At 42.0% G+C, this 24,112-nt stretch overlaps 1 protein-coding gene across 1 annotated transcript in view; it reads left to right on the top strand.

The window, feature by feature from the left end:
- Positions 1-13,647, top strand: part of GET1 (guided entry of tail-anchored proteins factor 1) — a 101,522-nt gene extending 87,875 nt beyond the window's left edge. Inside the window, exons 4-5 of the mRNA XM_073617242.1 lie at positions 4,522-4,636; positions 13,326-13,647. Of these exons, the coding sequence (XP_073473343.1) occupies positions 4,522-4,636; positions 13,326-13,399 (189 nt within the window). The 3' untranslated portion in view covers positions 13,400-13,647. The remainder of the gene's footprint in view (positions 1-4,521; positions 4,637-13,325) is intronic.
- Positions 13,648-24,112: the final 10,465 nt, after the last annotated feature.

Raw genomic sequence — 24,112 nt, 5'->3', positions numbered from 1 at the left:
AAGGAAAATAATAAATGGTTTTCCAAATTTTTTACAAATATCTGAAAAGTGTGGTGTGCATTTGTATTCAGCCCCCTTTTCTCTGATACCCCTAACTAAAATCTAGTGGAACCAATTGCCTTCAGAAGTCACCTAATTAGTAAATGGAGTCCACCTGTGTGTAATTTATTCTCAGAATCATGAAGGCCAAGGAACGCATCAGACAGGTCAGGGATAAAGTTGTGGGGAAGTTTAAAGCAGGGTTAGGTTATAAAAAAATATCCCAAGCTTTGAACATCTCATTAAGCACTGTTCAATCCATCATCTGAAAATGGAAAGAGTATGGCACAACTGCAAAACAACCAAGACATGGCCGTCCACCTAAACTGACAGGCCGGGCAAGGAGAGCATTAATCAGAGGAGCAGCCAAGAGGCCCAGAGGTGCGGCAGAGATCCACAGCTCAGGTGGGAGAATCTGTCCACAGGACAACTATTAGTCGTGCACTCCACAATTCTGGCCTTTATGGAAGAGTGGCAAGAAGAAAGACATTGTTGAAAGAATGTCCCGTTTGCAGTTTGCGAGAAACCATGTGGGGGACACAGAAAACATGTGGAAGAAGGTGCTCTGGTCAGATGAGACCAAAACTTTTGGCCTAAAAGCAAAACGCTATGTGTGGAGGAAAACACACTGCACATCACCCTTTACACACCATCCCCACCGTGAAACATGGTGGTGGCAGCATCATGTTGTGGGGATGCTTTTCTTCAGCAGGGACAGGGCAGCTGGGCAGAATTGATTGGAAGATGGATGGAGCCAAATACAGGGCAACCTTAGAAGAAAACCGGTTAGAGTCTGCAAAAGACTTCAGACTGGGGCGGAGGTTCACCTTCCAGTAGGACAACGACCCTAAACATACAGCCAGAGCTACAATGGAATGGTTTAGATCAAAGCATATTCATGTGTTAGAATGGCCCAAAGTCGAGACCTAAATCCAGTTGAGAATCTGTGGCAAGACTTGAAAACTGCTGTTCACAGACGCTCTCCATCAAATCTGACAGAGCTTGAGCTATTTTGCAAAGAGGAATGGGCAAAAATGTCACTTTCTAGATGTGCAAAGCTGGTAGAGACATCCCCAAAAAGACTTGCAGCTGTAATTGCAGTGAAAGGAGGTTCTACAAAGTATTGACTCAGGGGGGCTGAATACAAATGTACCCCACGCTTTTCACATATTTATTTCAAATTTCAAGGGGTATGAATACTTTTACTTTTTTAAGGCACTGTATGTCCCATTGTTGGTGTCAGTGAGAGGAATAGTGCCCCATCATTGATTGCTGACAGTGAGGGGAATAATGCCCCAAGGGCCGGATAAAGGAAAGCAAAGGGCTGCAGTTTGGAGACCACTGATATATACCATAGTTTGTAGACACTTTAACTTTCACACCAACCAATCAATATGCACTTATTGTGATTTTTTTTTCCAACAAAGACATGTAGCAGACCACATTTTGGCCACAATTTATGAAGAAGTTTGATTTTTTCTAATTTTTTTTTTTTTATTGGATATGTTTTATAGTAGAAAGTAAAAAGAAATTGTCCCCCCCCCCCCCACATTTTTGGTCTTTTTTCGTTTATATCGTAAAAGAATAAAAAACCCAATGGTGGTCAAATACCACCAAAAGAAAGCTCTATTTGTGTGAAAAAAAATGATATAAATTTAATTTGTGTACAGAGTTGCATGACTGCTCAATTACCTGTTAAATTAATGCAGTGCTAAATAGCAAACAATGGCTTGGTCATGAAGATGGGTAAAATCTTCAGAAGCTCAAGTGGTTAAAGTGGTTCTAAATGCTGAAGGTTTTTACCTTTTTAAACCCTATGTATGCAGCCCCCTCTTAGTCCCCCTAAATACTTACCAGAACCCGATCTTGATCCAGCGCTGTACACAAGAGCAGCAGCTCTCTCCTCACTGGGCTGAGAGGCAGCCATTGGCTCCTGCTGCTGTCAATCACAGCCAGTGAGGAGGGAGCGGGGGCAGGGTTGAGGCATGCTGTGTGTGTGTGTCTGTTGACTTGCAGAACGGGGGTCGAGATCGAGTACATACAAGGGACCCCATAGCAAGCGGATTGCTACAAGGAGCACTCGGCAGGGGAGAGGAGACAGGAGCATCCCGGCGAGGACAAGTTTAGTGCCTGTAGATGCAAATACATTCCAAGATAAAGTAAAATACTTGAAATTACAACAAACAAATAATATAAAACTGTGAGTGAACAAGAAAAAAAAACACCAAATCTCGTCCTACCACCACTGCGCTATGAATACTGAATAGTAACCTAATACTAGCTGCCACTTTAAAGTATTAAAATTGTAAATGTGGATCACCCCTAAGATCAAAATACAAGGAGATGAAGAGTGGCGCTCCCACCCTAGAGTGGGCTTGAGGTAAGTGATCACACCCCCTCTAAATAAGTGAAAAAAGACTAAACCACAATTTTTTTAAATAATGAAATGTGAAAACAAAAACTCAAAGTGCTGTAAATAGTAAATAAAGTTAATAACAATAATAATACCCCCACAAAAACGCATCACTTGCTAATGTGATATAAATATAAATGACCTCGTGATATATAATAACATCAGTGAAAACAATATTATATAATAATTGCTACTAATAGCACCTCGTGAAGAGTGAGAAAGTCCAGTATCACAATGCTAAACATAGGGAACCCTTCCAGAAATGAAGTAAAAATGAAACAGCAAACAAAGTCCACATCAAATGTGAAGTGATTCAGAAAAAAGGTTGAATGATGAAGAAAAAATTCCCGAAAGTGCAGGTGTCTCCAATCTGCAAATGCTGTTAACTGTGTACACCACCCCTCAGTGACGTGATTCCACTCCCATGTGAATTGCACACTCACCAGCTGATAAGGCCTTACACTCTCGTGCTTAGCCGACAACACGCCTCAACCCGCTATCATGGGGGTTAACATGCGACCATGCGACCACCGGTCTCCACTGCTAAGTGCACCAAACACTTTTCCTTGAAATAGTGGCTCCACATATAAAGGAAGAAATGCTCCAGATGGCGTAATAACGTTTTAAAACATTTAATTCCAAAATAAAATCCACACATATACACTCACATGTTAAGTAAAATCATTAGGCACTTCACAGCAAAATAAAACTATCACAGCAAAGCACAGCAGAGCACGCAGTAACACTAGCACAGGACGGCCACAGCGGACCCAGGGAGTGTGAATGCCGGCGATCATCTCACCCGCTCACAGCTCACGTTCCTCAGCTGGTCCCTGCTCCATCTAGCGTCAAATCTCCCTCTAACAGATGTCTCAGATTGCTGTGTAGCCACGCCCCAAACCCCATGATTAAGTCCCTGTGACGAAACACGTCGGGGCGTGGCTACACGGCAATCTTTGACTTTGAGTTTTTGTTTTCACATTTCATTATTTTCAAAAATTGTGGTTTAATCTTTTTTCACTTATTTAGAGGGGATGTGATCACTTACCTCAAGCCCACTCTAGGGTGGGAGCGCCACTCTTCATCTCCTTGTATTTTGATCTTAGAGGTGATCCACATTAACAAACAAATAATATTTGAATCTGTGACACCTACCATTCTTGGCCATATGCCTATTGCATACAGCTGCTTGAGCCCATTGAACATAATTTCTTAGGTTTTTTTTTTCCCCAACCCAGAAAGCCCAGGTGATGCATACAACCTCCCATAGACACGAATGACTGTGTGCGGATGTACTCCGGGTATACGGCAACACTTTCCTAAACATGAATATAGTGCACAGGCATAAGAAAAAAAAATAGAAAATGTTTTTTTTTTTTTGCATACACCCATACTCTATACTTGTGTTTACATGAGTACTGTCCTATAGAGCAGGAATATGGAATTAGCGGACCTCCAGCTGTTGCAGAACTACAAGTCCCATGAGGCATAGCAAGACTCTGGCAGCCACAAGCATGACACCCAGAGGCAGAGGAATGATGGGACTTGTAGTTTTGCAACAGCTGGAGGTCCGCTAATTGCATATCCCTGCTATAGGGTATAGCTGTGTACAGCCATTCGTCTGTGGGGGGCTTTCCAGGTTGGGGAGAAGTAACAGAATTTCTGTGTAACTGACTCAGGCACCCGTGTTCAAGAGGTTTTATAATGTTACGTTGAAAAAAGCTGCTTACATTGGTGGCCAGTAAGAAAACATGCTGTCCTTAGTACTATGGTGGTCAGAATGCCACCATTACATACAGCTAAAAAGATAATTGATACCGTGCAGCTAACTCTGCCAAGTGGTGTTGGCCATGGAACTAAGCACACACCATAAAATGGAAGGTCAATCGTCCACAGCTCAAAGGAACTCCTAGCAAACTCTGGAGGAACCTTAAGGTTCCATGGAACCCTGCTTGAGATTGGCCTACTTAAACTTTTACTCAACAAAAAAACAATATGTGTTCCTATAATGTAAATCCTGTTTTGTTTTTATAACATGGTGACCGGTGTCCTTTTTTTTTTTCCCCCAGGCTGCTCTAATGATCTGTCTTATATGGAAGTATTACTCTGAACCCGTCACTGTGCTTCCCAGTAAATGGATTGCACCTCTGGAACGCCTGGTTGCCTTTCCCACAGGAATTGCAGGTAACAAGAACACCAACTTTGGAACTAGATTTTGTTTTGTTTTTTTCTGGTGTGCTAGGGTGGGATCTGAGCAGTAATTTTGGGTGGAGATTATTTAAGCTTTGTGACATGGTATATTATCCTGCTGGAAGGAGTCATCAGAAGATGGGGACACTGTAGTCATAAAGGGATGGACATGATCAGCAACAATACTCAGGTAGGACGTGGCATTTAAACAATGCTCAGTTGGTACTAAGGGGCCCAAAGTGTGGCAAGAAAATATCCCCCACACCATTATACCATCACAGCCTGAACCGTTGATACAAGGCAGGATGGATCCATGCTTTCATGTTGTTTACGCCAAATTCTGATCCTACCATCTGAATGTCGCAGCCAAAATCAAGACTGATCAGACCAGGAAAAGTTTTTTCCAATCTTCTATTGTCCAATTTTGGTGAGCCTGTGCCTGTTTCGTCCAGACAACTGCCGCTCACTGGATATTTTCTCTTTTTTGGACCATTCTCTGTAAACGGTAGAGATGGTTGTGCGTGAAAATCCCAGTAGATCAGCAGTTTTTGAAATACTCAGACCAGCCCATCTGGCATCAACAACCATGCCACGTTCAAAGTCACTTAAATCCCCTTTCTTCCCCATTGTGATGCTCAGTTTCAACTTCAGCAAGTCGTCTTCGCCACGTCTAGATGCCTAAAACCATTGAGTTGCTGCCATGTGATTGGCTAAATAACAATTTGTGTTACGAAGCAATTGAACAGGTGTACCTAATAAAGTGGCCGGTGAGTGTTAGCACTGTGTAAATTGATGGCGCTATATAAGTACCTGTATTTTGGGTTGTCTCCAGGACAGGAATAGAGGGTATATCTTCCAATGGGAACACTAGTTATGGTGACAATCAGGAATTATCTCACTTTGGAGGGATTTCCTGTTATGGCTATGGAACATGATGTGAAGGAAAATCTCCCCCAATGGGACAAAAAAAAAAACTGATAGGGGTTATAAAAGGTGTTTTGCCTTACTTGTACTACACATGAACGCATAAGCAGGGAGCTAGAGAATGTGGTTACGTTCCTACAGTAAGAGAAAAAAGTATTTGCTCCCCTGCTGATTTTGTACGTTTGCCCACTGACAAAGAAACAACCAGTCTATTATTTTAATGGTCGGTTTATTTTAACAGTGAGAGACAGAATAACAACAAAAATATCCAGAAAATTGCATTTCAAAAAAGTTATAAATTGATTTGCATTTTAATGGAGTGAAATAAGTATTTGATCCCCTATGAATCGGGGAAGGGAGTGCGCCTAATCTCAGCTTGTTACCTGTGTAAGAGACACCTGTCCACAGATGCAATCAATCAGATTCCAATCTTTCCACCATGGCCAAGATCAAAGAGCTGTCCAAGGATGTCAGAGACAAGATTGTAGAGACAAGGCTGGACTGGGCTACAAGACTGTCACCAATCAGCTTGGTGAGAGGGTGATAACAGTTGTGCGATTATTCGCAAATGGAACAAACACAAAATATATCTGTCAATCTTCCTCGGTCTGGGACTCCATGCAAGATCTCACCTCGTGGAGTTTCAATGATCATGAGAACTGTGAGGAATCAGCCCAGAGCTACACAGGAAAATCTTGTCAATGATCTCAAGATAGCTTGGACCATAGTCACCAAGAAAACAATTGGTGACACACTATGCTGCGAAGGACTGAAATCCTGCAGCGCCCGCATGGTCCTCCTGCTCAAGAAAGCACATGTACAGGCCCGTCTGAAGTTTGCTAATGAACATCTAAATGATTCAGAGGAGAACTGGGTGAAAGTGGTCAGATGAGACCAAAATCAAGCTCTTTGGCATCAACTCAACTCGTCGTGTTTGGAATTTGGAGAGGGAGGAATGCTGCCTATGACCCCAAGAACACCATCCCCATCATCAAAAATGGAGAGGAAACATTATGCTTTGTGGGTGGTTTCTGCTAAGGGGACAGAACAACTTCACCGTATCAAAGGGACGATGGACGAGGCCATGTACTGTCAAATCTTGAGTGAGAACCTCCGTCCCTCAGCCAGGGCATTGAAAATGGGTCGTGGATGGGTATTCCAGAATGACAATGACCCAAAACACAGGGCCAAGGCAAAAAAGGAGTAGCTCAAGAAGAAGCCCATTAAGGTCCTGGAGTGGCCTAGCCAGTCTTCAGGCCTTAATCCCATAGAAAATATGTGACGGCAGCTGAAGGTTTAAGGTTACCAAACGTCAGCCTCGAAACCCTAATGACTTGAAGAGGATCTGCAAAGAGGAGTGGGACAAAATCCCTCCTGAGATGTGTGCAAACCTGGTGGGCCAACTACAAGAAACGTCTAACCTCTGTGATTGCCAACAAGGGTTTTGCCACCAAGTACTAAGTCATGTTTTTGCGAAAGGGGTCAAAATACTTATTTCACTCATTAAAATGCAAATCAATTTATAACTTTTTTGAAATGTGTTTTTCTGGATATTTTTATTGTTATTCTGTCTCTCACTGTTAAAATAAACCGACCATTAAAATGATAGACTGATCATTTATTTGTCAGTGGGCAAATGTACAAAATCAGCAGGGGGTCAAATAAAAAAAGAAATGTGGAGATTTAGAGGAGGCTGAGAGGAATAAGAAGGTACCTTCTTATTTAGGAATATAAACGTGAATAGATTTTTTTTTAAACCAGAGGTTAGTGTCATTTTAAATTATCTGCCCTTTTGTGTTACAATATATGTTAATATTTACTGGCTTTTATGGCATTTATCCTTCTAGCTCTCTCTGTGATCATAAAACCGTTCTTGTGGGTTTTTTCTGGCTCTGGATATTGTTCTGTAATGGCTTGTGGCAGCAGTAAAAAAAATAACTTCCAACCACAAATTAGTCAACCAGCTTTTTGATTTCTTCCAGATCAGTACTTCAACTACCAGAACCATTGCAGTTCAATGTCCCACCCAGTTTTTCTTTTGCCAGGTGTTTCAACAATTTGCATCCTATAGGTACTTACCAGACAGTATTCAGGGTTCTCATGTTTCACAGTTTGAGATCTAGTTAAAAAAAAAATTTGCATAGCGATGTTGTCCAGTTAATTTGAATGTACTTTTGTTCAATGCGAATTGGGCAAAAACCAATGTTCTTTAGGCTATTTTCCCTTCTAAACAAATGTTCTATTATTATAGGCAGTAGTAACATACCACATAATGGCCACTTGATGGGGCTGAGGAGCTATACATACAGTACGTCTTTGTATCAAAAGATTCAATGTAACAATTCTAGAGAATGCTAGAGGGATATAGAAAATGAATGTAACCAATGGTGTCACTCTGTGGACAGGATGGGCTTCTAGTTTTATATGATCTTTTAGGTAATCAATAAACAGGATAAAGCCCATCCCAATCCCAATAAATCCGAACTCCAGCACTTGACTCCCAATCCCAACCATCGCTAACAAGACCAGAAGACATTTAGTATTTAGTCTGAGTATTTCCACCTGGCCCTAATTCGGATCGAGTTGGAGGATGTACTCGATTTCAGATAAATTTATTACCAAATGTATTGTAACGCCTGCCTTTACACGCACATGAACTTTTATTGCATCCCAGCCTTAGTCTGTAGAATTCAATATTGAGTTGGCCCACCCTTTGCAGCTATAACAGCTTCAACTCTTTTGGGAAGGCTGTCCACAAAGTTTAGGAGTGTGTCTATGGGAATGTTTGACTATTCTTCCAGAAGGGTATTTGTGAGGGCAGGCACTGATTTTGGGCGAGAAGGCCTGGCTCAATTCATCCCAAAGGTATTCTATAGGGTTGAGGCCAGGACTCTGTGCAGGCCAGTCAAGTTTCTCCACCCCAAACGCACTCATCCATGGACCTTGCTTTGTGCACTGGTGCGCAGTCATGTTGGAACAGGAAGGGGCCATCCCCAAACTGTTCCCACAAAGTTAGGAGCATGAAATTGTCCAAAATTACTCGATATGCTGACGCCTTAAGAGTTCCCTTCACTGGAACTAAGGGACCAAGCCCAACCCCTGAAAACAACCCCACACCATAATTCCCCCTCCACCAAATGATTTGGAGTAGTGCACAAAGCAAGGTCCATAAAGACATGGAGGAGCGAGTTTGGGGTGGAGGAACTTGACTGGCCTTCACAGAGTCCTTACCTCAACCCCAAAGCCCACCTTTGGGATGAATTAGAGTGGAGACTGTGAGCCAGGCCTTCTCATCCAATATCAGTGCCTGACCTCACAAATGCTCTTCTGGAAGAATGGTTAAACATTCCCATAGACACACTCCTAAACCTTGTGGACAGCCTTCCCAGAAGAGTTGAAGCTGTTATAGTTGCAAAGGGTGGGCCAACTCAATATCGAACCCTACAGACTAAGACTTGGATGCCATTAAAGTTCATGTAAAGGCAGGCATCCCTATACTTTTGGTAATATAGTGTATTTCAGTGTAGTCAAATTTTTTTGATGTGTAGTTAATAATTCCAGCAATTTTTTTATGGATCATTATCCTCATATCTAACCCATTGAGGGTATTCTGCGATGCGCACAAAGGCTGTTATTTTTTATTTTTATAGTGGGCAAAATTACTATTGCAGGAGCATGGCGCAAACCCACAGTCTCCTCCATGCTCCTGCAATAGTAATTTTGCCCTCGAGGAAAATAAAAAATAACAGTCTTCGTGAGCATTGCAGAATACCCTCAATGGGTTAGTTGAGTAGAGATATTATGCCCAGTACACACGGTCGGATTTTCTGACGGAAAATGTGTGATAGGACCTTGTTGTCGGAAATTCCGACCGTGTGTGGGCTCCATCACACATTTTCCATCGGATTTTCCGACACACAAAGTTTGAGAGCAGGCTATAAAGTTTTCCAACAACAAAATCCGTTGTCGGAATTTCTGATCGTGTGTACACAAATCCAAAGCACAAAGTGCCACGCATGCTCAGAATAAATAAAGAGATGAAAGCTATTGGCTACTGCCCCGTTTATAGTCCCGACGTACGTGTTTTACGTCACCGCGTTCAGAATGATCAGATTTTCCGACAACTTTGTGTGACCGTGTGTATGCAAGACAAGTTTGAGCCAACATCCGTCGGAAAAAATCTTAGGATTTTGTTGTCGGAATGTCCGATCAATGTCCGACCGTGTGTACGGGGCATTAGAGGTTGCTGTGGAATTTGTAGGCCAGTAATTCACCAGGGCATGGATAAAATCTAATTCCAGAAACTCCTAATCCTCAGCCAATCCCCCCAAATATGGTACATTGAGCCCTGTAAGGCATATGCTCGAAAGCAAAATCAAACACTTTTTATGCAATTACACCTTCTGTTCCTTTTTCATTTGGGAAAAAAGGTTTAAACCAAGCATAAGATTACAAGCTGACTGATATAAATACTCTCTTGCCAGTGTTCTAAGGTTTGTTCCAATCCCTATAACTGCCACTTTTGCTGGACAGCTTGGTTTTTAGCAGGAAAATCCGGTATCTAGTGGCAGGATCAACAGGAAATAAAGTGATTTTTCAAGGGAGAAAAACTGCTGTGTTTCAGCTGTGTCATGTTTTATTTTCACATAGTTACATTTTGAAACGTTACAGGTTTTAAAGTAGATAAATCTGAATGCCAGGTAGATATTAAAAAAATAAAAAATAAAACTTTTTTCTTGTAAATTCTTTTTATTTTATTTTTTATATATAGTAAACAGGATTGGCACCCTGGGCATAGACAGATACTGCCATTAATAATAAACTGTTCAGTAGCATTTTGTAACAATAAGAATGCAGTTAAAAATGAAGTTCATTTTTATGACCATATCTAGGGTGTAATAAGAAAATAAGCAGGGCTTAATGAAATAAATATTGACAAAATTCATCAAAATCCATTGAGAATAGTTGATGGATAGTGAAAATGAACACACAGTAATGAGGCAAACCTGTTTTAACAGATGATGTAGGCTTAAAATTATAGAGAGGTCTAAAACTCCTAAAAAAATGTTAATATCAGAATCCCCATCAAAGACGTGGATCAAACCTCAACTGGAATCCTAACGATATTCTCAAATCAATGGAACACAGCCGTGTTTTGGAAGATTTCACCATACGTTCCAAGTAAAAAGCACATCCATCGATTCCAACATCAAACCCGTTAGGAAATTACCTTATGAGAGTATGAATAAAGAGTACCATAGTGCAGTATGTCTTAAAATCATGGAATCATGGCCACGGCGTCCAGCGTGCTTACGTTATGCATCTCAGGTCCAGCCCTGTGCTTTTCGTCACAATCTAACATTATCAGAGGCATCTCTGATGATGTCAGATTGTGACGAAACACGTAAGGCTCTAGCTCCGTAACTGAAGGTTCGTGCCTCAATACGGACCTGCACTGGGGCAAGAATCTTCACCCACTGATTGTGGCTGTAGTGCTTTGCAGCACAAAAAAAATAATGCCCATTTTTGCTTTTTTGCAGTAAGGGCGCATTTATTATTTATTTATTCATTTTTATTGGAAAAGGTGGACCTCTCCTTTAGGAAGAGTACCACTTTGAATAATACAGTTTGGGTAAAAGTTTTTCTTCTCTAGAGAGGTATGCTGCAGAGATTGTATATTCACTTTTAGGTAGGTATGCATCCGAGATTATTTTGGTTTAAAGTGGTTGTAAACCCTTACAGTGCCTTGAAAAAGTATTCACACCCCTTGAATTGTTCCACATTTTGTCATGTTACAACCAAAAACTTAAATGTATGTTATTGGGATTTTATGTGATAGACCAACACAAAGTGGCACATAATTGTGAAGTGGAAGGAAAATGATAAATGGTTTTCAAAATTTTTTACAAAAAAATATCTGAAAAGTGTGGCGTGCATTTGTATTCAGCCCCCTTTTCTCTGATACCCCTAACTAAAATCTAGTGGAACCAAGACATGGCCGTCCACCTAAACTGACAGGCCGGGCAAGGAGAGCATTAATCAGAGAAGCAGCCAAGAGGCCCATGGTAACTCTGGAGGAGCTGCAGAGATCCACAGCTCAGGTGGGAGAATCTGTCCACAGGACAACTATTAGTCGTGCACTCCACAAATCTGGCCTTTATGGAAGAGTGGCAAGAAGAAAGCCATTGAAAGAAAGCCATGAGAAGTCCCGTTTGCAGTTTGTGAGAAGCCATGTGGGGGACACAGCAAAGTGAAAAGAAGGTGCTCTGGTCATATGAGACCAAAATCTAACTTTTTCGCCTAAAAGTAAAATGATGTGTGGTGGAAAACTAACACTGAACACACCATCCCTACCGTGAAACATGGTGGTGGAAGCATCGCGTTGGGGGGATGCTTTTCTTCAACAAGGAAGCTGGTCAGAGTTGATGGAAAGATGGATGGAGCCAAATACAGGGCAATGTTAGAGTCTGCAAAAGACTTAAGACTGGGGCGGAGGTTCACCTTCCAGCAGGACAACAACCCTAAACATACAACCAGAGCTACAATGGAATGGTTTACATCAAAGCCTATTCATGTGTTAGAATGGCCCAATCAAAGTCCAGACCTCAATCAAATTAAGAATCTGTGGCAAGACTTGGAAATTGCTGTTCACAGACGCTCTCCATCCAATCTGACAGAGCTTGAGATATTTTGCAAAGAAGAATGGGCAAAAATGTCCCTCTCTAGATGTGCAAAGCTGGTAGAGACATCCCCAAAAAGACTTGCAGCTGTAATTGCGGTAAAAGGAGGTTCTACAGAGTATTGACTCAGGGGGCTGAATACAAATGTACCCCACACTTTTCAGATTTTCATTTTGTAAAAAATGTTGAAAACCATTTATCATTTTCCTTCCACTTCACAATTATGTGCCACTTTGTGTTGGTCTATCTATATAAAATCCCAATAAAATACATTTACGTTTTTGGTTGTAACATAACAAAATGTGGAAAATTTCAAGGGGTATAAATACTTTTTCAAGGCACTGTACATATACTCAGTGATGTGACTGACCTCAGGTGGTGCACAGAGATCAAACAAATCCTCCTACATAAGTTGTACAGGTTTATCTGCAGTTGTCTCTTCTTTGCATAAGTTCAAAGTCCAGAATTTATAAAGCCTGTCTGAGCTTTCAGAAAACAGGGGTTGGAGACATGAAATTACACACTGGAGAGCTCTGAGAGCTGATTTGAGAGGGATACACCCCCCCAGAACAGAACAGAGGCTGTCAATCACAGGCTATGTGCTGGAGCTCCCTCCCCTGTCACCTTTTTTTCTCATGTTGTTAGGAAAACTTGTCAAACCTGACTCATTCTGATAGCAGAAGAACAAAGCAGCAGACAGAACTGACACTTAGTGCTTTTAATTGAGACAAGTACACACTACAGAGGCATGTACTTTTTTCATACTTCTGAGGTTAACAACCACTTTAAGCATAAGGTATTGCTATCCCAGATCCAAAGGTTAGATTTCCATGGGTTGTTAAGTGGGGGAAAGGAAAAAAAGTGAGATTGAGGTAGTAGTCAGGACTAGACCAGAGTCCTTTATTATGAGACAATATGGTTAGTCAATATGGATGACATTGGGTAAATGGGGGTGGAGGACAGAGTCCATGGTAGGAGGTGAGGATGGTTGTGGGGTGTTGGGGGGGGGGGGGGGCTGTTGCGTATTTTGCCTGGGGTCTGACATGACTTATATTAATTATAAACTCTCTGTGTTTCAGGTGGAGTTGGCATTACATGTTGGCTGGTGGTGTGCAACAAAGTGGTGGCCATTTTGCTGCACCCTATCAGCTAAGAAGGTGAGAATGTAGAGAAGCGACTTCCCAGTCATGTGCAATGAAAGCGATGTATTGTCTGCAGCTTCCAGTCTACAATCTATTTATTCATTTGTACTGAAAAATGTGATGTGTTCATGTGTCTGTGTTTCATTTACTGACAGGTAAAGCCATGCTTGTCAAATCATGTCATGAAGTCACTTTGTTATTTTTTTTTTGACATACAATTGCGTATTAAGCATCTGGAATAAAGCAATGCCTGATAATCCCCCAGACTGATTTATTTATTTTTTTTTTTTACTGATTTCAGTATTGCACACTTACCACAAAAGTTTGTTGGTTGTTACAGAAATGCCGCGTACACACGAGCGGACTTTACGGCAGACTTTGCCCGGCGGATGGGATTTGGTCGGACAATTCGATCGTGTGTGGGCTCCAGCGGACTTGGTTTTCTCAAAAGTTGGACGGACTTAGATTTGAAACATGTTTTAAATTAATCCGTCGAAATCGAGTGCGGTCGAAAAGTCCGCCGTCTGTATGCTAGTTCGACGGACAAAAAGCCACGCTAGGGCAGCTATTGGCTACTGGCTATGAACTTCCTTGTTTTAGTCCGGTCGTACGTCATCACGTAAGAATTCGACGGACTTTGGTGGATTGTGTGTAGGCAAGTCAGTTCATTCAGAAAGTCCGTCGTAAAGTCCGTCAAAGTCTGCCGAGCAAAGTCTGCCGTAAAGTCCGCTCGTGTGTACGCGGCATAAGGGTGAGATCTTCAAGCCCACATCTTCCAAAGACTATTGCAACTCTTGGTGGACCTCTGATCATCATAGAGATAAATGGAGGTCCACCAACAGCTGCCATAGTCATAGGTCTCAAGGTTCCTCGCAAGTCCACAGAACAGTAGACCAAAGATGCAGTTGTGTACCTTTTTGGTTTATTCATTTTGAAGACCTACACTGACCAGTGTTCTGGAAGTCTTGACAGGGAAAAACCTGAAAAAAATTATTGGGCTCCTGAATCATTGGGACATGCTACCAGCAGCAATGTATTGCACAGTATCTTGTACATTGTTGTCAATGATCAGAATTACTCTTGCCCCTTGTTTATGTCATAGGCACGCTGAATCACCCCTGTGCTGGGGTTTATTCCCTCAGCCAGCCAGTGGTGTGGGTATGGGCCAGTCCATTACATGGAAATAAACCAGAACAGGAGGCTTATGCTGGATGGAGAACCATCTGCTGCCACAGCAAGTGAGCAGGAAATGCCATTTATCTGGGACCCTCCTAAAGAAAACAAAAAATAAAATAAAGCCTAAGCTTTGTTATTTTTTAAAAAATCAGCACAAGGGACTTACATGGACAACCAGAGTGGCTAAGTGGTTAGCACTTCCACCTGGCAGCACTAGGGTCGTCAGTTCGAATCCCAACCACAGAACTACCTCCCTGGAGTTTGCATGTTCTCCCTGTGCCTGCATGGATTTCCTCCAGGTACTCCGATTTCCTCCCAAAGACATGCTGTTAGGTTAATTGGCCCTAGTATGTGTGTGTATGAATGTCAGTTAGGGACCTTAGATTGTAAGCTCCTTGAGGACGGGGACTGATGTGAATGTACAATATATATACAGTATCTCACAAAAGTGAGTACACCCCTCACATTTTTGTAAATATTTTATTATATCTTTTCATGTGACAACACTGAAGAAATAACACTTTGCCACAATGTAAAGTAGTGAGTGTACAGCTTGTATAACAATGTAAATTTGCTGTCCCCTCAAAAAACTTAACACACAGCCATTAATGTCTAAACCGCTGGCAACAAAAGTGAGTACACCCCTAAGTGAAAATGTCCAAATTGGACCCAAATTGTCAATATTTTGTGTGGCCACCATTATTTTCCAGCACTGTGTTAACCCTCTTGGGCATGGAGTTCACCAGAGCTTCACAGGTTGCCACTAGAGTCCTCTTCCACTCCTCCAAGACGACATCACGGAGCTGGTGGATGTTAGATACCTTGCGCTCCTCCACCTTCTGTTTGAGGATGCCCCACAGATGCTCAATAGGATTTAGGTCTGGAGACATGCTTGGCCAGTTTATCACCTTTACCTTCAGCTTGTTTAGCAAGGTAGTGGTCGTCTTGGAGGTGTGTTTGGGGTCGTTATCATGTTGGAATACTGCCCTGAGGCCCAGTCTCCGAAGGGAGGGGATCATGCTCTGCTTCAATATGTCACAGTACATGTTGGCATTCATGGTTCCCTCAATGAACTGTAGCTCCCCAGTGCCGGCAGCACTCATGCAGCCCCAGACCATGACACTCCCACCCCCATGCTTGACTGTAGACAAGACACACTTATCTTTGTACTCTTCACCTGGTTGTCACCACACACGCTTAACACCATCTGAACCAAATAAGTTTATCTTGGTCTCATCAGACCACAGGACATGGTTCCAGTAATCCATGTCCTTAGTCTGCTTGTCTTCAGCAAACTGCGGCTTTCTTGTGCATCATCTTTAAAAGAGGATTCCTTCTGGGATGACAGCCATGCAGACCAATTTAATGCAGTGTGCAGCGTATGGTTTAAGCACTGACAGGCTGACCCCCCACCCCTTCAACCTCTGCAGCAATGCTGGTAGCACTCATACGTCTATTTCCCAAAGACAACCTCTGGATATGATACTGAGCACATGCACTCAACTTCTTTGGTCAACCATGGTGAGGCCTGTTCTAAGTGGAACCTGTCCTGTTAAATCACTGTATGGTCTTGGCCACCATGCTGCAGCTCAGTTTAAGGGTCTTGGCAAACTTCTTATAGCCTAGGCCATCTTTATGTAGAGCAACAATTTTTTTTTTCAGATCCTCAGAGAGTTCTTTGCCATGAGGTGCCATGTTGAACTTCCAGTGACCAGTATGAGAGTGTGAGAGCGATAACACCAAATTTAACACACCTGCTGCCCATTCACACCTGAGACCTTGTAACACTAACGAGTCACATGACACCGAGGAGGGAAAATGGTTAATTGGGCCCTATTTGGACATTTTCACTTAGGGGTGTACTTACTTTTGTTGCCAGCGGTTTAGACATTAATGGCTGTGTGTTGAGTTATTTTGAGGGGACAGCAAATTTACACTGTTATACAAGCTGTACACTCACTACTTTACATCGTAGCAAAGTGTCATTTCTTCTGTGTTGTCACATGAAAAGATAGAATAAAATATTTACAAAAATGTGAGGGGTGTACTCACTTTTGTGAGATACTGTATGTAAAGCGCTGCGTAAATTGACAACGCTATATAAGTACCTGTAATACATAATTAATGATAAGATGTGTCCCTTGTGCTGGTGCCAGCTGTCCTAGTTCCATTCTCTGAGTGCCCCCCAACAGACAAACACATACACCCCCCTGCAGCAGTGCTCTGGGGGTTAATAAAGCCAATGGACTTGTCATAGGCACTTGTAAGGTGTGCCCACTATGCCTGTCCTTTCCACTCTTCCTCCATTCATAAATGCTGTACCATACTGTAGCTTCCATAAATGAAAAGCATTCTATGAATGAGGGACGGGCTGTTTAGTGTGGTGGGGGGTTCAGAGGACAGATGATTTCCACTAGGACATTTGACATTCAGCACCAGCACAAAGGGGCATTTCTCATTAAAGGTAAAGTACACCCAAAGCTCATTTTGGCTATACTTCTCCTTTGGATCACAGGAGTACAGTTCGTTCCGCCACCTATTGAAGCTCGCTGTTGGCTGATGTCACAGAGCTGATCCAGGCTCGGGAAAGATCACTACCATATGGTCAGGATCCACCCACATGCCTGGCCTTTGCTTTGTGCACTGGTCCAAGTCTTTTGGTGGAGGGGGGATTTTGGTGCGGGGTTGTTTCTAAGGGCTTGGGTTTGGCCCCTTAGTTCAAGTGAAGGGAACTGTTAAGGCTTCAGCATACCAAGACATTTTGGACAATTTCATGCTCCCAACTTTGCTGGAAATAGTTTGGGGATGGCCCCTTCCAACATGACGGCTCACCAGTGTACAAAGCAAGATCAATAAAGACATGGAAGAGCGAGTTTGGGGTGGAGGAACTTGACTGACCTCAACCCGATAGAACACCTTTGGGATGAATTCGAGTGGAGACTGCGAGCCAGGCCTTCTCGCCCAACATCAGTATAGGTGTAGACAGAAAAGCTATTCTCCTGTGCTCGTGCTGGCGGTTTTAGTACAAAATGGTAGTATTTTCAAATAATATAATATATTATATGAACAGAACAGGCGTGTCCCGCTGCCTGAACTGGCTGGGGGAAGTCTTTAAAAGCTGAGTGATAAGGGATAAAGGAGGCACATGACCTAACGCATGATTTAAGTTGATAAATAGAGTTTATTCTAAACAAATAAATACAACGGAAATTACTACGTGTTCATAAAAACAGGTTACAATATTCTCATTTTATAAAATAGTGGAAGTTATTATAAAACCCATGCAAGGGTATAGGCTAAATCAATGGCTAACGCGTTTCAAGGGGATTCCTTTTCATCAGAGCCTTGAAAGACAGAAAATGGTCTGTATCATGTGGTGGGTTTATATATAGAGCGATGACTGTGTGGGAAATGTGTCACATGACAGATGGTGGATTGTCCTCTGTTCTAGTGGTGTTCCCTTCCATTTTCTGTCTTCCAAGGCTCTGATGAAGAGGAATCCCCCCAAAATGCATTTGCCATTGATTTAGCCCATACCCTTTCATAGGTTTTAAAAAGGCTTCCACTATTTGATCAAATTAGAATATTGTAACCTGTTTTTATGAACAGTCATTTTCGTTGTATTTATTCATTTGTTTAGAATACACGTAATTTATCAACTTGATTCATGCGTTAGGTCACCCGCCTCCTTTCTCCCTTATCACTCGTCCAACATCAGTGCTTGACCTCAAAAATGCGCTTCTGGAAGAATGGTCAAACATTCCCATAGACACACTCCTAAACCTTGTGGACAGCCTTCCCAGAAGAGTTGAAGCTGTTATAGCTGCAAAGGGTGGGCCAACTCAATATTGAACCCTACAGACTAATGCCCCATACACACGGTCGGATTTTCCGACGGAAAATGTGTGATAGGACCTTGTTGTCGGAAATTCCGACCATGTGTGGGCTGCATCACACATTTTCCATCGGATTTTCCGACACACAAAGTTTGAGAGCAGGCTATAAAATTTTCCGACAACAAAATCCATTGTCGGAATTTCCGATCAGTTGTACACAAATCCGACGCACAAAGTGCCACGCATGCTCAGAATATATAAAGAGATGAAAGCTATTGGCTACTGCCCCGTTTATAGTCCCGACGTACGTGTTTTACGTCACCGCGTTCAGAATGATCGGATTTTCCGACAACTTTGTGTGACCGTGTGTATGCAAGACAAGTTTGAGCCAACATCCGTCGGAAAAAATCCTACGATTTTGTTGTCAGAATGTCCAATCAATGTCCGACCGTGTGTACGGGGCATAAGACTGGGAAGCCATTAAAGTTCATGTGCGTGTAAAGGCAGGTGTCCCAATACTTATGGTAATATAGCGTACATATATTTTTATAACTGTATAAAATACAAATAATTACGTAGGGGACCCTTACAAGTACAAAGGGATCCTTAGAATCTTATGCTATTTTTTAACATAATTTTTTTAATATTTTATTTCTTTCTATTTACTAAATTGCATGATTTAGTTGTAACTTGTTTTATTTAAATGTGATAATTAGAGATCTCTGAGGATTGACACAGACTGCCTAGCATGGCTGAATAAAAGGGTGTTGTGTGAAGGAGATTTACAATAATGCTGTCCTCTTATAATAATAATAATTAATGGTAGGCAGTCAGTTACCTTTGGGGTTGAAAGTGAATTTGCCAATTAAGAGGTGGTTTTACTAAAGGCAATTAGACTGTGCATTTTGCAATTGCAGTTGCCCCAAAGCTTAGTAAATGAGAAGAAGCTCTGCTGACATCCATCATCCAATCACGTGCAAGCAAAAATGCTGTTTTTATTTCCTTTCCTGTGATTGGGTATTCTTTGCAAAGTAAAGCTTTATCTATTTTACTAAGCTCTGCACTTGCAAAGTGCACAGTCTATTTGCCTTTAGTAAATCTACATCATCATTATCAAAAAATAAGTGTAGCGCTAAAATGATAGTGACTAAGTGAAAATAAAAAAACAACTAAACCACCTCAAATCAGAAAAGGTGGAGATAAGTGAATCCAGAATAACCTGTGAACAAAAACAAATGTAGGTGACATCTAAACAAACACATAAGCGCTGTTGAATAATAGCAATGAACTATAATGATCCAATGACTATAGTGTCCAATGAATGGAGAACTTTCTCTTCAATACCCAACTGAAGCAGAAAATGCACCGAAAAACATTAAAAGACATTCAGATGAGAGGGTGGGTACCCTTACTGAATCAGATGGACGCACGTACCATATGGCAGTGTGTCTAATAGGCTTAAGGTACTGGATCCCCAGTGATGAGGTGATGCCAAGCTGGATGGTATCATACAGACCGCGAACTCCAATCCGAGGTTGGGTGATGGTTCCAAAAAGATCAGCGGCCGAACCAATCCAAAATGGTGATGGTCAAAAGGTGGTCATCAGTGATCAAACATAGGGAAAAGAGGAAAAAGGGAGCTCCACATGTTTGAGCACTGATGACCACCTTCTGACCATCACCATTTTGGATTGGTTCGGCCACTGATCGTTTCGGAACCTTCGTTTGGAACCATCACCCAACCTCGGATTGGAGTTCGCGGTCTGTATGATACCATCCAGCTTGGCATCACCTCATCACTGGGGATCCAGTACCTTAAGCCTATTAGACGCACTACGGTATGTGATTCCACCTGATTCGGTAAGAGTACCCACCCTCTCATCTGAATGTCTTTTAATGTTTTTCGGTGCATTTTCTGCTTCAGTTGAAGATTGAAGAGAAAGTTCTCCATTCATTGGACACTATACATGTGGACATTTTTGTCGTTGGATCATTGTAGTTCATTGCTATCATTCCACAGCACTTATGTGTTTGTTTAGATGTCACCTACATTTGTTTTTGTTCACAGGTTATTCTGGATTCACTTATCTCCACCTTTTCTGATTTGAGGTGGTTTAGTTGTTTTTGATTTTCACACAGTCACTATCATTTTAGCGCTACACTTATTTTTTGATATTGATACTTGGACTTGGTTTGTTTGTGTGTTAGCTTATTTTCCTACGCATTTTGTGGGTCTAGCGCAGTATTTTCACCCCTTCCCTTACACATTTTAGTAAATCTACCCCTTAAAGTCTCGTGTACATGGGCATTGTTGAAACGTACTTCAACTACAGGTCAACAGATTTCCATTTACCTCAATGATGCAGTGTGGATGACGGATCTGGATGCACACACACACTTTTTTCTGTTCAACCAGAACAAAAACGAATCACTGCATCAACACAAGCAATGTTGATACACGGATGTCTCCTGCTGAAACATTGTATTCTGACGGGGACTTCCTCCCTTCATTAGGTGCAAGCGCTGATCAAACTCTGGTGTTAACCACTTGCCAACCGTGCTATAGCAAAATGACAGCTACAGCGTGGTCGCCCAGTTCTGGGAGGGCGTCATATAACATCCTCCCATGATCGCTGGGCTCACAGACCGGGGTAAAGAGCCAATCAGTGGCTCTTTACCATGTGATCAGCTGTGTCCAATCACGACGTAAACACACTTGCCAGTTATCGGCCTGTCACAGCGCGAAGAGAGGAGAGGGCCGGTAACCATATAGTGTGAAAGGGGACATCTGCACTGATCATCGGCGTCCTAATTATCAGTGCTCATCAGTACTGCCAATCAGTGCAAGCTTCATCAGCGCACATCAGTTAAGGAGAAAAATTACCTGTTTGCAAAATTTAATAACAGAAACTAAGAAAAGTATTTTTGGGGTTTTTTTCATTTGTTTGGGGGAAAAAACCCAGTGTTTATTAAATACCACCAAAAGAAATTTCTATTTGTGTGAAAAAAAATATAAAACTTTCATATGGGTACATTGTAGCATGACCGCGCAATTGTCATTGAAAGTGTGACGGCGCTGATAGGTGAAAATTGGCCTGGGCTGGAAGGGGGTGAAGGTGCCCGATGGGCAAGTGGTTAAACCCACTTCTTTTGAACAGACAGCTGTACACAGGGACCAAAAGTTGGCTGGTTCCTGCCTGAGGGTCTTTCAACTCCTTTGAGGCATTAACTGCTTGCCGACCAGCCGCCGCCGCTGTGAAATAGCCGTACTTGGCAGAAAAGGGGGATTCTGATTGCAGACACATACCAGCAGATCCGGAGACGCCAGACTGGGAGGCTGCCAGATCCACAGGGAATACATTGGTCACCCATAAAGATATACTTATATGCTGTTACCTTACAGCAGTAAGGTAAGGGGACACCCATACACTACAGTGCACTGAAGACAGGAAGTCACCAGTTATTTTCACTCCATTCAAGAGAGTGGTCACCAGCACTTTACATGATTGATTGACACTGAAGATATACAGTCACTTTTTACCTTGCACCTTATAAAAAAGACTAATACGGATATATCAGCACTTTATTTCACTTGTTCACATTGTATGAAAAGAGGATTTCGCATTATACAGCATTTACATGGACTTTTGTGATGCTTGATATTATTATTGTTTTCTATTTGAGAAGAATCAGGACAGTATGTGATACCTTTCCGTACTTCATACCTGCTGCCTTTATCAGCAATGAAGGACACCTATTGTTGATCAGTTACAGGCATCAACTCTATGAGTATTTGGTATTTTGCACCTGGTCACTTTATTTTGCACATTTGCACTATTTTACCACATTGTCTATTGATTACAGCGCAGCGCTATTTTTTATCTCACAGTTACAGAATAGAGTTTCTCAAACTATTCTTTGAAAAGCTTACCTTACCCCAAGAAGACAAAGATGCTTACTAAATTTGCATTCCTTGGATAAATAACATCCTGCTTTTCTGTTTCAACCATGACTCACTTTTTATTTAGAATGAGCATGCTGTTTAACTATAAGGCCTCATGCACACTGGACATTATAAAAAAAGCCAGTAAGCTGTTTTTGGCGTTTTTTAGCTGTAGCGTTTTTCAGCTTTTTTTAAACAAAACTATACTCCCATAAAAGCTTATGGCTCAAAAACGCTGATAAACACTGAATAGCCACCTTTTTTTTGGCGTTTTTAAGCTGTTTTCAGCTTTTTTTCCAGAGTTAGAGCATTTTTACAGCTGACAAACTCCTCTCAAAACCCACTAGTTCTGTTTTTTTTTCCCAGCTAGAAAACACCCATGCCAAAAACTAACAGCCTATGTGTGCATTGACACATAGGATAACATGCTGGGGAGTTTGACTGCAGAAGAAAAGGTCCGAGGCCAAAAACAGCAGCTGTATAAATGTCCAGTGTGCATGAGGCATTAGCCCCCTCCCCCAGCCTAATGGAGCACAATTCCTCCCACTGATACCAACGATGGGGCAAAATTCCTCCCACTGATACCAACGATGGCAAAATTCCTCCCACCGATACCAACGATGGGGCAAAATTTCTCCCACCGATACCAACGATGGGGCAAAATTTCTCCCACCGATACCAACGATGGGGCAAAATTCCTCCCACTGATACCAACGATGGCAAAATTCCTCCCACCGATACCAACGATGGGGCAAAATTCCTCCCACTGATACCAACGATGGCAAAATTCCTCCCACCGATACCAACGATGGGGCAAAATTTCTTCCACCGATACCAACGATGGGGCAAAATTTCTCCCACTGATACCAACAATGGGGCAAAATTTCTCCCACTGATACCAATGATGGAGCAAAATTCCTCCCACTGATACCAACGATGGGGCAACATTTCTCTCACTGAAACCAACGATGGGGCAAAATTCCTCTCACTGATACCAACGATGGGGCAAAATACCTCCTACTGATACCAACGATGATGCAAAATTCTTCCCAATGACACCAACAAAGGGGCATGAATTCTCCCAAGGACATCAATGATGGGGCACAATTCCTCACACTGACACCAAAAATTGGGCATTTTTTTTCCTGCTGACGTCGGGACCTTTTCTTTTCCCAATGGCCACAGCCTGGCACCCATAATGTCTGAAGAACGGTAAACTGGCCCCTTGTTTAGAAATCATGAAGACCCCTGTTATAAATCACCTTAACTTGTATGCCTGTTTATATCCATGTTATAGACCACTCTACCATTGCACGCTGAGAATCATGACAAAGTGGTTTTCCTGCCCCATGGCAGTACTAAAACTATATTACACATCATTGATAATTTGCCTATTAGAGAACACTTGTGATATCTACCTCTTCATCTATCATTTGCTTTGTTTCTATATTCTGCAATGTTTCCAAGACAAATGTCATGTCAAATTGAAACATTTTAAATAAAAATATATTGAAAGAAAAGCCTTGGTTTGGCAGCCAATGTAGACAAGCCCAAGCTAGAATAAATCTTTTGAAAAATATCACAGCCTGGCACCTAGAGGTGCCTACACATTTCAGTCCCTAGACTTAAAAAAAAATGCAAGACTGTTCTGATTGGACAAAGTTCTAACACTTCCTATCTGAGTTGGAATTCTTCCCCTCTCACATTTTTATTGGCCAATCACTGAGCAAGTTTTGAGTATCAGAAAGGGTGGAAGCTTCTCCTAATCA

This window comes from Aquarana catesbeiana, linkage group LG02 (genome assembly GCF_042186555.1).
Source record: "Aquarana catesbeiana isolate 2022-GZ linkage group LG02, ASM4218655v1, whole genome shotgun sequence".
NCBI lineage: Eukaryota > Metazoa > Chordata > Amphibia > Anura > Ranidae > Aquarana > Aquarana catesbeiana.
This window is presented reverse-complemented; position numbering and strand designations above follow the sequence as displayed.